At 39.8% G+C, this 13,302-nt stretch overlaps 1 protein-coding gene across 1 annotated transcript; it reads left to right on the top strand.

The window, feature by feature from the left end:
• Nucleotides 1-5,926: 5,926 nt before the first annotated feature.
• On the top strand, nt 5,927-12,050 carry LOC122825796 (prolyl endopeptidase). The gene is made up of 14 exons (XM_044107354.1): nt 5,927-6,182; nt 6,450-6,524; nt 7,145-7,278; nt 7,362-7,492; nt 7,628-7,837; nt 8,013-8,134; nt 8,239-8,344; nt 8,589-8,780; nt 9,258-9,455; nt 10,052-10,155; nt 10,265-10,496; nt 10,582-10,713; nt 10,794-10,950; nt 11,128-12,050. The coding sequence occupies exons 1-14, from the start codon at nt 6,045-6,047 to the stop codon at nt 11,420-11,422; spliced, it is 2,226 nt and encodes a 741-aa protein (XP_043963289.1). The 5' UTR covers nt 5,927-6,044; the 3' UTR covers nt 11,423-12,050.
• Nucleotides 12,051-13,302: the final 1,252 nt, after the last annotated feature.

Genomic DNA, 13,302 nt, shown 5'->3' with positions numbered 1-13,302 from the left:
ACTCAATACAGAAATTTTCAGATTGAGTTTGTTTAGGTTATGTTAATCTGGTTGTCTGATTTTCTATCATTCACATCTCCCTGTCTCTCCAAAGAGCAGCCAAACAGCATAAATCTCATTCACTGCCCTCAGATTCTTGCTGGACTTCTGGATCACCATCATATTGACTTAAACCTTCACAGTGGTGTCGCACTGACAGGCCTGATGCAGATTCCCTTCCTCTGCTGTATCCTGATAAGTGAGGCAGAATGAGTGAGTTTCAGCCCTGCCACATGAGCTGACGCAATAAGCTTGAATGTACTTTTTCAACCTGGTTTATGTGTTGTATCTTGTACTATTAGAACTTGAGTTGCAGACACTGATGGTGGCAGAGCTCTCACACTGAGAGCAGTTCATCTGAAAATCAGTGGACATAGATGATTTTGTTGTTTTGACTCAGAATTCAAGTGCGCAAAATAACTGTTTAGTCACTGTTTCATTTAACAAACCCAGAGAGGGTTTGTTAAATTTTAACACATTTTGATGATTGTTGTAGTATGTCTTTCCCTGTGTGAGATAAAAGCAACAGTCATAGTCATGCACCAATTGAGTCTCTACTTGAGTTGTTTTGAGTCTAGTTCTGGTAACCCACCATTTTGTGTAACTGCTACATTTCTAGAAACTCACGTGTTGTACCTATGCCAGTGAAACAATGAGCTCATCTTTCATGATGACTAAATTCTCTCTGCATTCAACAGCTGTAGGCCTATAAAGGAACCGGTGCAAAGCTGTAATTTCCTGTTTGAGTAAAAGCGCGGGAGTGCTGCTCTGTCCATCATAAAAGGAGGAATTTACCACCATTCAACGACATCTGTGACATCACCAGGTGCCACCATGTCTGTCAGCTCATCTAGGTCTGCATCTGTGTCATTGAAGTATTCACACACACACACACACACACACACACGCTCCCGTGCGCGCAGGCACACACCACACACACATCCATACACAATCTTCCTCATAAGACCAGTCAGACGGCTCCGTCCTGCACCTGTCTCCAGCCTTAACTGCGCCAGTCATTACTGAAGTCCCCGAGCCCCAGTGTCAACTGCAAAATTACAGGGAATGCGCCTGCACGTATTTGTTTTGCATTTTAAAAGGGTAATATCTGTCTGCATGCAAGCTATATATTAATTTCTCCCACTAATCGCTCCTCCCCTTCTTTCTTTGACAGACCAAGAAAAACAAAGCTGGTCAGGTTCAAAGACAGAGGAGATGATGGCCACTCATTGATGGTTAGGGGAGTGTGTAATGACATGGGGAAACTTATCATTTATACCTTGCTTCTTTGGTCTCTGCTGGCTTCACCTCAGTGATTACAAACCACGTTTCCAACCCAGTTGCAGCTCATCTTTGTTCTCCCACTTTGCATGCTTTTAGTAAAAACCAATTAGGGCAAGGAAGCTGGTGTGTTGAGAGTGTTCCAAAATGGAAATGCACCTTGGGCAAGATGTTATGCGTGAGTGTAATCAGGAAAGAGTGCTCTGACAAGTTTGTCAAGGAGGAAGACAAACTGCCCTTGACTGAGAGATAAGGATCTATCTCTTGACAGTGAGGTTTGTTTTGGTTCTTTTTTTTCATCTGGATTACTTTGGCGGTGTAAATATGAACAAAGTGCACGCACGAGCAATCAAAGGCACTCAACACCTGAATTTTCTTTTTCTTTTCCCTGTCCTTTTGTCCTCGGCTCTTTCAGCAAGCTGGCTTTGAGTAACCCGAGTGCTCTCTTTCCCTTTTCAGCATGATCAGGGCAAACAATGGCGAACTTCAGTCATTTTCAGGGCTGTCTGACTTCACCTTATTGTATCTTCTAAAATATGTTTTCCTGCCAAATAAAATCAGGAATGTGTGTCTTAATAGGTACAGACAGAGCGTCATTCGCTGTTTCATCAGTGTTATCCAGAGGTGACAACACCGGACCTGTTCAAACATCCCAATGGTTGCATTTTAAAAGCTTAACACTGGGTCTCACTCTTGGTATTTTACCCGATTGCTCAGACAAAACAGATTTAGTATTTCCTATCATCTGTGAGATAACTCCATCCACCCTACATAGAAGCTGTAATCATTCTGGATCTTTGATAATATCCTTTAGTCTGGGGGGCGCAGGTTGGACTGACCTTGTGCCACACTGTTATTCCGGCCCTGACTAATCACAGCAGGGAAGGAAGCAGTCCCCTGTCATCTCAAAGCATCCCTATTATTGCTTGTTTTGTCATGTTCACATCCCTGAGACCGTTGTCATTACAGTCAAGAGGTTGTGGCTCTAGAACAGTCTGTGATAAACTGCACATTCGGGTGACAACATTTATTATGGGAATTAAATATTATTGTAGGAACTTTACCATATTTACAGTTTCCTGAAGAAGCAGTGGGTTATTTGTAAGATAAGATAAGATAACATAATTTTATTAGTCTCCCATAGGAGAAATTTATTTTGGAAGCAGGAAGGACAACAATGTACCTGTTAGATCAGTTTTTACAAAAAAGAATCTAGAAAGGGTGCCATGAATTTGTTTCCTCTTTACTCTGGCAGTATCAAATCAAATCCAGTGAAACCAGCTGCTCTCATGACCTCAGAGGTCTGTGGACAGACAGCGTTATGAGGACCAGAGACTGGAGGAATTTAAAGCAGGGTTGAGTAATAAAACTATAACTGAACACTCCCAACCTGTTCTGACATGCAAGTCAATAAGAGCATTGATCAGTAAAGTGGCCAAGAGGCCAATGATGACTCAGAGAAAGCTGCACAGATCCACAACTCATTGGAGAGAATCTGTCTACTGGGAAATTGGTAGTCATGCAATTCTTAAAGTTGCTGGTACAGGTAAATGGCAAGAAGAAAGTAATTGTTTCAACATTTTACAATAAGCTATAAGTTTTGTATTTGTATAGATACATACAAGCCTAAAAAGGTGATTCTACAAAGCATTAACTTAAAAACATATTCAATAAACAACATGTATGCTTTTCATGCCACTCCACAGGTCTGTGGTATTTTGTGATATCTATAATATCAGAAAAAATGCTAAAAAACACATAAGACTTCTGGGAGTTTGATTCGTATCAGAGTAAGAAACTGGAACATCACCAGTTTTGCTTACAAGTATGATTGCTCTTAAGCAATGAAAAGAGCTTGTGTGAGCTAGGAGATGAATGGGTTAATTGAGCAACAGCTCAATTAGCCTATTGAGGGACATTATTTAAGAGTTTGTCCAATCATTTCTACGGATTAGTAGCTTCCCTTTTACATCTCTGTTTAATCAGGTGTCAAACAATGGTAGCTTCAAACAGGAGTCAGTCAGAGAGAGGCCATGGAGATTTTTGAATGGGATAACCTTGTAGTAACCCACTGCAGTAAAACACAACAGGTGGTCATCCCTCTTTGTATGCTGCAACGGAGGCAGGTGCTTCCGACTATGGACGAACAGATCACCACTGACCCTGGACAATGGGGGGAAAACAAAGGGAAAAAGAGGTGTGATTCACGCGTGGACACCTCCAGCGCAGTCCAGCTTTGTGTGAAATATACAAGTGCATGAACTCACCGTTGTACGAGCATGGAAAGGCCAGGTTACAATTCAAACACACTCATTCAAACCATTGGTGTTGTTCTACCCCTCAACTTGTGAAGGAAAGCAGAGGTGTCCAGAATACAATAGGCCCTTTACACATATTGCAGCTAATGAAAAAACAGGAAGAGACCCGCTTTGCATTTGGAAGTGTGTCGCTGGAGTTGAGGGGGGAAGAGAAAATCGGGATAAGATACTTTCCTAAAGCCACTTCCTTCACTGAGCCTGAACTATATTTTGTTTCTAAGAAGAAGAGACAGATGATTCATTCTGAATTAATGTTCCATTTTCTCTTTTCTCTCTACTTATCATGCAATCACACAGAAGTATGTGTCGCCACTTAAGACTCTCTTCCTCTGAAATTTACATACTATTGCAACTGCCTAAAGGGCGTGAAAGATCCGATGCGCTCCGTGCCTGAATGTGAAAGTACCAACACTCTGGAATTCCATCTGACTGTCTGATCAGAGCATTCAAGCAATGTGTTGGCCTTTTTAAGTGGAAAAACTACTGTGTATGTGCAAAGAAAGATCCTATCTGCATTTCTCCTGAATGACAAACGGTAAAAATGTTGCAACGGAACAAGGAACAAGACCTTTGATGTAGCAAAGCATACCATTAAAGTTATTACGTTCAATTTAAGTTAATTGAACATTCGGTTTTGAGAATCCCATCATCTTCTCAAAGTTATGTGTGATACCTCTGCAAGCACTATCATTCATTGTTTAAGTGTAGCTGCCAGAGACAATGATAGCCAAATAACCCCTGATTGATTAAGCAATAAGTGGAGGAAGGAAGAGAGGGGATAGGATGATGAGGGGAAAGAAAGATGAGTGAGGGGCTGACCTCTCTCCTGCACTGTCAGACAGATAAGAGCAGTGGCGGAAATTCTTAATGGACTCTGGTGACCTTTCAATTTCCCTGTTTTCATCTGTGAAACATTTTTAACTTGTACAGAGTCATTCCTTATTTCAACGACTGCCTGATGTTAGAGCAAGTTGTCTCAATAGAAGCAAAATAGAGTAGGCCAAATTGAAATACAGAAATTATCCTTGGTGCTGGCCCCAGAAAAGTAAAAGCTACATTGGCCAAAAAAAGGAGCTCTTACTGAGAAAACCCTGCTTTGGCATAACTCTGTTCAAGGTGTATTGAAGAAGTTTGAATAACTTTGTACTTTCCTCCACGGAGTGGCTTTAAAAATTCCATTTCAGTTCCAAGTACATATAGCTATCTAGTTTGTTTAGTTTCTCTGAGTCACTGGTCCTGAGTTGGCTGCACATACAGATGTTTGGAAGGAGAGAGAGGATTACTGGGAAAAAACTGATGAAAATTTTTCGTTCTTTGTGGTCTTTAAAACAGGCAACCTGGTTGTCTGCCAACAGTGCCATTACATCAGGGAGGAGCACAAGTGTTCAAGTAATTTTCTAACAAAAAATTTATTTCTACTGCTTCTTTGGTTATACAGGCGGAAGGGAATGGGTGCCCTCTTGTGGTGTTCATTGTAATTTTTTTTTTAAATGATGGTAGGACATATATTTTGATATTCTTAGGTCCAAAATATACAGTACCAATTCTGTATGGAATTATTGTACATTATTCTTAGTGAGGATGAGGAAGCTCATTTCAGCTGCTTGTATCCAATATCTCATTGTTTTAGTCATGATCAATTTCTCATGACCAACAGTGAGGATGCATTATGGCTCAGTACCCAAGACATAATGTCTATCTGCCTTTCTGCCTATCTGTCTATGTATCTTGAACACACATCCTTTCTGAAACACATTGGTGGCAGCATCATGCTACAGGGAACCTTTTCTTGTAAAGATCTACAATGTTTATAAAAAAATCCAGTCCATTTAACCATGTTATGCTTCATCCTACCATCTCTGGCCATTAATTAGGCAGCAAGATACTTAAACTGGTCTGCTGAGGAGAAGTAATTTCCATGAGTCATTATCTGGTTCAATAATTCTTAGAATTGTTGTTAGTTAGGATTCAGCTTCTTGTTTGTTTGTTGTCTTTTGACAACAAACAATGATGGATATGAAACTGCACAAGTATGAAAAGTATTCTATCATTTCCCTGATCGCTGCTTCTTGACACACCTCATAACTACAGTCATTTGGGTATTTCTGCAGATGACAGGACTTGAAATCTGATCTTTGTGCACTGAAAAAGTGAGATTACAGTAATTTAATGCGTAACTCTACAAATCTGAAGGAAAACGAATAAAATATATGATTCAATTTTACATCAGCTGTGCGTTTTTAAAAAGGGGGACAACCTAGTTATTTCAGTAGTTGTGTTACTGCTTTCCGTCACTAGAGAGCGACCTCAAATTTCAGATGACAGCACAGCAACCGACCAGGAGCTCGTTGACTGTGTGTTAGCGGGGAGCATCTCCTCTGACAAAAGCTTCATCGCTTCAAGTTGATGATTCACAGGCTCCGCAAAGTCATTTCCAAGCCTCTGTTACAGTCACTGCGTCAGCTTTGTGTGCTGCGTCATTCTCGAAAACTAACCTCCAAAATGGCTTTTCAGTATCCCCAGGCTTGCCGCGACGAGGCTGTTGTGAGTAAAGGGGACTCGCTAACTGATTAGCCGGGCTTGCTAACTCACTGTGGGGGTTCATTCATTTCAATGAGCGTTTGCTTTGTTAGCATGCTAGTTAGCTTAGCCAGGTGATAGAAACATGCTAATTTAAATATGTGATTCCTAAAGCAAACAACTTACACATTACAATATAATATTTTGGCTTAATTATCTCAATGATATGCCGGCCTGGTATATATATTGCCTATTAATTGAGTTTTTGCTGTTGTGATTATTATTATTTAGGTGGATGACTACCATGGTTGCAAAGTGCCAGATCCGTACAGCTGGCTGGAGGATCCAGACAGTGAGAAGACACAGGTAAAGCCTCATTTGTCCTCGTGCCACGAGTCTGTCACAGACACAGGAAGTCCTATGAGGAAAAAACAGAAGATACTTTCACACATTACAGTGTTGGCAACATTTCAAAGATGACAATTAATTTGAAACAGCTTTCACATTTTTTTTAGATTATATTTGTCACAACAAATGTTACTGAAGCAAAAATAGTAGCATCAGATTGACCGATAATAATATGCATCATTCTAGAACTTTTGGAGTTGTTGCCGTAATGCATATCCTATGGGCTCTTTTATAACATGAAATATAAAGGTGGTTTCTTCTCCGCACTTATGCAACCTCCTTATGCAGCCTTCAGTTACCATGCTGCATTTACCTCTTCATAAAAAGACATTATAAAATTATAAAGAATGTCGTTTAAGTGGAATCTGGTCATCAATGGAGCTGACAAATTTGTCTTATCTGCTTAGAGATTGAAGCATCCATAGTTCACAAAAATAAAATGTGTGGCTCTCTGATTTGCCAGTGAGTTAAGTAGAAAAGTCTGGCTCTTTTACATGTGTTTTTTTTTTTATCTGCTAAAGTAAATAAGTGGCATATAAATAAATCATAAGTGTGTGAAACCTTTTCTCTCTCACCAGGCCTTTGTCAACGCTCAGAACCAGCTGACGTTGCCATTTTTAGAACAGTGTGAAGTGCGGGATCTCTTCAAGGAGCGCATGACAGAGCTGTACGACTATCCAAAGTATAGTTGTCCGTTTAAGAGGGGAAGCAGGTGAGGCATTCAGCAGAAAGTTTTGATATTCATACTGAGGTGACGGTTCCCAATTTGACCTCGTCTGTCCATGTTTTTTTTAGGTATTTTCACTTTTACAACACAGGCCTCCAGAACCAGAGTGTGATGTATGTCCAGGAGAGTTTAGATGCTGACCCCACAGTGTTCTTAGATCCAAACACGTTTTCTGATGACGGAACTGTTGCTCTTCGAGGTATTCCATCAATTATACCTTACTTTTTTCAGACAAGTTAATAACCCTGTCTCCTTCAATAGCAATGGTTCATTTTTCTGATAAAAATAAAAACAGATGTTTAAGTTCTATGTGTTCTTCTCTGATACTATTGAGGCTACGCATTTTCTGAGGACGGAGAGTACCTGGCCTACGGCACCAGCGCCAGCGGGTCAGACTGGGTGGAGATCCACTTCTTGCGGGTTGAGGGCGCCGAGCCTCTGGAGGACTGCCTGGAGCGAGTCAAGTTTAGCTGCATGTCCTGGACTCATGATGGGAAAGGGCTTTTTTACAATTCGTACCCGGATCAGGAGGGCAAAAGTGACGGTAAGATATAAGATTTCTATTTTTGATATGAATACATATATCCATTATTAATGGTTCAGAAATTAGACTTTAACTGAGACTATGGTAAGGAAATTTTGCCCCATTGTTGTTTTTAATAACCAAAGTTGTATTTATTTTGGTTGCTTTATTGAACTTATTGTGTTGCACCTCGCAGGTACTGAGACCTCCACGAATCTTCATCAGAAGCTTTACTATCACGTTCTGGGGACTCCACAGTCTGAGGACGTGCTGTGTGCTGAGTTTCCTGACCATCCCAAATGGATGTGTGGCGCTGAGGTGGGCCTCATAGTTCTCTGATGCTCACAAATAAATGAAATAAATAGACTACATGTGCAAATTGATGTTTAAGGCAGCGGTGAGTGATAGGAGACTAATTTCAGGTATCAGACGATGGGCGCTATGTGCTGCTGTCAATCAGAGAAGGCTGTGATCCTGTCAACAGACTGTGGTATTGCGACCTGCAGACAACCCCTCAGGGTATTACAGGTATTCCTTTTTCTATTTGTCATTCATAGTGTTTTATTCTGTGCTATTTGAAATGACCTGAGAATGTTTTGTTTTTTTCATCAAAAAGTTGTTTATAACTCAGCCTTTTCAAATAGCTATTCTTATATTTTTAAATGGTAACTAAATCTGGAATTAGAACATTTTGTGCAATGTTATTTGCTATAATACAGACTTTTTTTATTGGTTTTATGTCATTTAATTTTGCACAACCTTGTGTATTTAGGACTTTTGCCCTGGATAAAGTTGATTGACAACTTTGACGCGGAGTACGAATACGTGACCAATGAGGGAACCTTGTTCACTTTTAAGACCAACCTGGACGCACCGCGTTACAGACTCATCAACATCGACTTCGCCTCTCCGGATCAGGGAAACTGGAAGGAGCTCATCCCTCAACATGACAAAGATGTCATTGGTGAGATTTTGGAAAATTTTCATCTCTCTCTTCATAACCACATATTTAATACACTGCATTTTATCAGAGTTTGTGTCACAGACCAACATAAGCCGCACATAATCCTAAAGTAGATGGAAGTCGATAAGAATAAATAAAATATGAATGCAGCTTCCTTGATTCAGTAGCATTTTGCTACATTTAAAGCTGCGTGTCCTTTTGTGTTTGTTTTTTTTTTTTTTTTAAATCAGATTTGCTTATTTAAATGTATTTCTCTCATTCTTCTTCGCAAAATAGCTCAAACTCATCTTTGGCTGTGAGCTTCTTGTGGTTTTACTGGTTCTTAAAGCTGAGATCAAATTTAAAACAGGTGAACCTTATTTACTAATTATGTGACAAATGCAACCACAAGTGGTGTGCAAACTTTTACAGAGCTCCGTAATGTTAACCTGACTTTACAGGCCTGACTTTCTGTTAATTTCCCCATGTCTTCTCCAGTGTTTGCTACCTGCACCTACTCCAGCTACCTGTTCGTATGTTTCCTCCACGATGTAAAGAATGTTTTGAAGATGTACCGTCTGCGATCAGGGGAGGAGCTGAGAACCTTCCCTCTCGACGTCGGCTCTGTCGTGGGCTTTACAGGACGGAAGAGAGATTCGGAGATCTTCTATTATTTCACCTCTTTTTTATCACCAGGTAGAAGACGCTGTGATGTTGCATTATTAATGAATACGGTGTGTGCTTTTTACCAGCCAGTAGACTAAATATTAACAGTGCTGCTTGTTTGTGTATATTGAAATGAAGCACAGGTTCCCAGATGAACTTGCTGATCAGAGTCAGCCATTATTTTTTTTATAAACAACAAAGAGCTGCACTGTTGAATTTTAAAAATATTTGGTGTTTTTGATTAATTAAAGCTCTTAAAAATTACTCCTTAAAAATAGTTTGTTTTTTTAGTTTTGGACATCAGTGAGGTGATTAAGGTGAACGTGTTGCCAAAAAGCACAGAAATTTCAATTTATTTAAAGCCTGTTATAATAATAACAACACACTTATTTACCCTATCTTTAAGACATTTACTTTATGGTTCAATAATAAGATATAGAAAGATGTACTTTTAAAATTAGAAACCTATTTGTAATTTTGTTTTTTTCTTGTTTCAAAAAGCTAATTTAGACTTATTCAAAAACAAATTGCTTAATAATTTAAACCACACAGCGAAGTAAGCTTCCCACTTCCTTTCCAAGTGATTTAGAAAAACAATACATGTTTTTGTTTCCCTCCTTTCCAAGCAATCATTTACCATTGTGACCTAACTAAGGAACCACTGCAGCCCCATGTCTTCAGAGAGGTCACCGTCAAAGGTTTCAACCCTGCGGACTACCAAACAACTCAGGTAACGCAGTTTAAGAAGATAAACTTCATATTTGTATATATTTTAAATATGTCAATATTTTTTTTCCGCTAAACCATTTTATGATTAATCTGTTGTCTATTTCCGTTAGATCTTCTATCCCTCCAAGGACGGCACGCAGATACCGATGTTTATCGTTCACAAGAAGGGCATCAAACTGGATGGATCCCATCCAGGTTTCTTGTACGGCTACGGAGGCTTCAACATCTCCATCACGCCGAGTTACAGCGTCTCTCGGCTCATCTTCGTCAGACATCTAGGAGGCGTTCTGGCTGTAGCTAACATCAGAGGTGGGGGCGAGTATGGGGAGACCTGGCACAAAGGTAGGCAGCTCAAGGCCTGGCAGTTTATAAAACATGTATTTGGGTTGATGTTTAAAATCACAATGATGCATTTGGTCTTCTTTAGCTGGAATGCTCGCAAACAAGCAGAACTGCTTCACAGACTTCCAGTGTGCAGCTGAATATCTCATCAAGGAGGGATACACGTCGCCGTCCAAACTGACTATAAATGGAGGTTCCAACGGGGGTTTACTCGTTGGTATGTATCCTAGAGACCGGATGCGTTTTGGTTCATATTTCCAATTGAGAGCGTCGTTAACAGAACACCTTGTCCCTCAGCGGCCTGTGTGAACCAGCGGCCTGAGCTGTTTGGCTGTGCCGTGGCTCAGGTGGGCGTCATGGACATGATGAAGTTCCACAAGTTCACCATCGGCCACGCATGGACCACAGACTTTGGCTGTTCAGAGGATAAAGAGCAGTTCGAGTGGCTCATTAAGTAAGACCTCCTGGGCAGTGTTTATATCAATAAATGATTAATCCGAATCATTTCAGCTCTAATGACATGTTTGGTCTCAATAGTTTTAACTTTACTTTTGCGCAGCAGTAATATTCTTTACCGTCATCTGTTAGCTGTACTGCATGTAGTTCTTTCTAATTATTTCTAACTTCCTAGATACTCGCCGCTGCACAACATCCACGTCCCAGAGGGCAACGGGGTCCAGTACCCAGCGGTGCTGCTGCTGACAGGAGACCACGATGACCGAGTGGTGCCCCTCCACTCGCTCAAATACATCGCCACCCTTCAGCACATTGTGGGCCGCAGCGCCAAGCAGACAAATCCTCTGTTCATCCTCGTAGACACAAAGTCGGGCCACGGAGCCGGGAAGCCCACCAGCAAAGTCATCCAGGAAGTGGCCGATACCTACGCCTTCATCGCCCGCTGTCTCAACCTGTCCTGGGTCATATAACATCAGCCCAAGTGTTTGGCTTGTTTCCCTTTACTCAGATTCAGAGGACTGTTTGTACCGACTATTGACATGATCTTTTTAACACTTATTCGAGATGTTTAATGAATCCAAGCTGTTTACCCGAGCTCCGTTATTTTTCCTTTTTAAAATAAACCTGCCAGTGTTTCAGCAGCACAAACCATACACATCAAGCAGCTTGCATACTTACTACATTGTGGGCCATATTCGTGGTTCTTTGTTGTCTGTATGCCCAGAAATTTTATATCAGCAATTTCAGTCTAGAGGTCAGATGTTTATTTAAGGTTTGTTTGTCCATCCTCCAAGAGCTCCATAGCTGATGCATATTATTTAATTCGTCTTTGTGCACAGAATGGAGCCCATGGAGTGTTGAATGATATCAGTGTTGTGTATATGAGCATAGCTGATGTTTTTTTGTGGAAATTTGCAAACATAACATTTTGCATTGATTGTGTGAGTGCGTGTGTGTGTGTGCACGCATGTAATAAGGTCGGTTAACTTTTTTTTTTGCAAATGAAAGTTTTCTACCTCTTGACTTGTGCTGATTGTTTACCCTGTTAAAGGGAACGAAACACAATGCCAGAACTACATTAAACTTTTCAAAGACTGATTCATATTCCCTTATCTTGTAGAAAACGCATGGTATCAACACCCTGCGGTCGAGGCCATGCTAAAGGGAAGTTAAGTAATAGGAAAATCTGTTCACAGCCAACAGAAAAAATTGCATTTTTGAGAAACTCTAGCCTACTACTAAAGAAGTAATTCATGAAAGGAAGCCTGACTAAAAACAGAGTGCGAAAATTGTACATACTTTTTAGCAGACTGAAATAAAAATCCCCTTTTATTAGTCTAATGAAAAATTTAGCCAAGCCATAATTGTCTGACAATCTCTTAAAATACATCACTTATTGGGCAATGAGTCTATATGAATGCCTCTGAATTCAATTAACTAAAATAAGTTTTCTGCGATTTTCTACAGAATGTGTTACGATCGGCAACTAAATCTGAGCTTTCAAAAATATAAGAAATTATCTAAAATTTGAACATTTTAAATTATTAGTAAATATAAATCTAATCTATTCCCTTTTTTTCATATTTGCAATGTTTTCCTGGTTAAACAACCTGTTGTTTCTGTGTGCGTGCATCCCGCCAGCAGGGGGCACCAGTCATCCTTAATCTAACCCAACAGTGTAGGAGGAGCAGTAAATGAGGGTGGTCCGACATGGGGTCCTCCATGGGATTTCTGATCATACATGGCGAATGTTCGAGGCAACTCTTTTGCCCTACTGGGTGGGAAAAAAGTTCTTGGAAAAGCAAAAAAACTTATTTTTAAATTTCTTATGAAACCAACACATCCTCTAATTTGTCTTTGCACACAAATCAGAAAGAGGGAAGCTCTTTTCACAACAAATCATGGATAAATGCAAGTTTTAATATTTACAAAATTATTACTTTTATTTTTTTATTATGATTTGGTGATTCACAATGTCTAGTTTTACTTTTCTGTGCTAGCCTAATGCCAATAAATAAAATTATGTATAATTTTGCTCAATTATATGAAAATAACCCTAAAATACTGAACTGCATACCACTTAGATGTGTTAACACTTGTATAATTGTTAGAATTTACATTGATTGTTGTTTAAAATATATTAATTTTAAATAAGATACTTCATTCAATGAGAAAAGTAACTGGAAAAAACTCAGTAAGGCCTAAAAAGCCATGAAAAAAAGAAGAAATTCTTCATCTTGATGATTTTGCCTCCTCTGTAGGCCTAAAGAAAATGATTTGTTTGCAGACTGGTTGTCAGTGCAATTCTGTACAAGTGATAACATTCATAATGTATCTATACAGACATTTT

This window comes from Gambusia affinis, linkage group LG22 (assembly GCF_019740435.1).
Source record: "Gambusia affinis linkage group LG22, SWU_Gaff_1.0, whole genome shotgun sequence".
Lineage (NCBI taxonomy): Eukaryota > Metazoa > Chordata > Actinopteri > Cyprinodontiformes > Poeciliidae > Gambusia > Gambusia affinis.
The sequence above is the reverse complement of the archived record's forward strand: the minus strand, read 5'-3'. Positions and strand labels throughout refer to the sequence as shown.

Coding starts and splice junctions, on each gene's coding strand:
- LOC122825796 (XM_044107354.1), top strand. CDS start 6,045: ATGATTCACAGGCTCCGCAAAGTCATTTCCAAGCCTCTGTTACAGTCA. Junction 7,493..7,627: donor CGGAACTGTTGCTCTTCGAG/GTATTCCATCAA, acceptor GATACTATTGAG/GCTACGCATTTTCTGAGGAC. Junction 8,781..9,257: donor ACATGACAAAGATGTCATTG/GTGAGATTTTGG, acceptor TGTCTTCTCCAG/TGTTTGCTACCTGCACCTAC.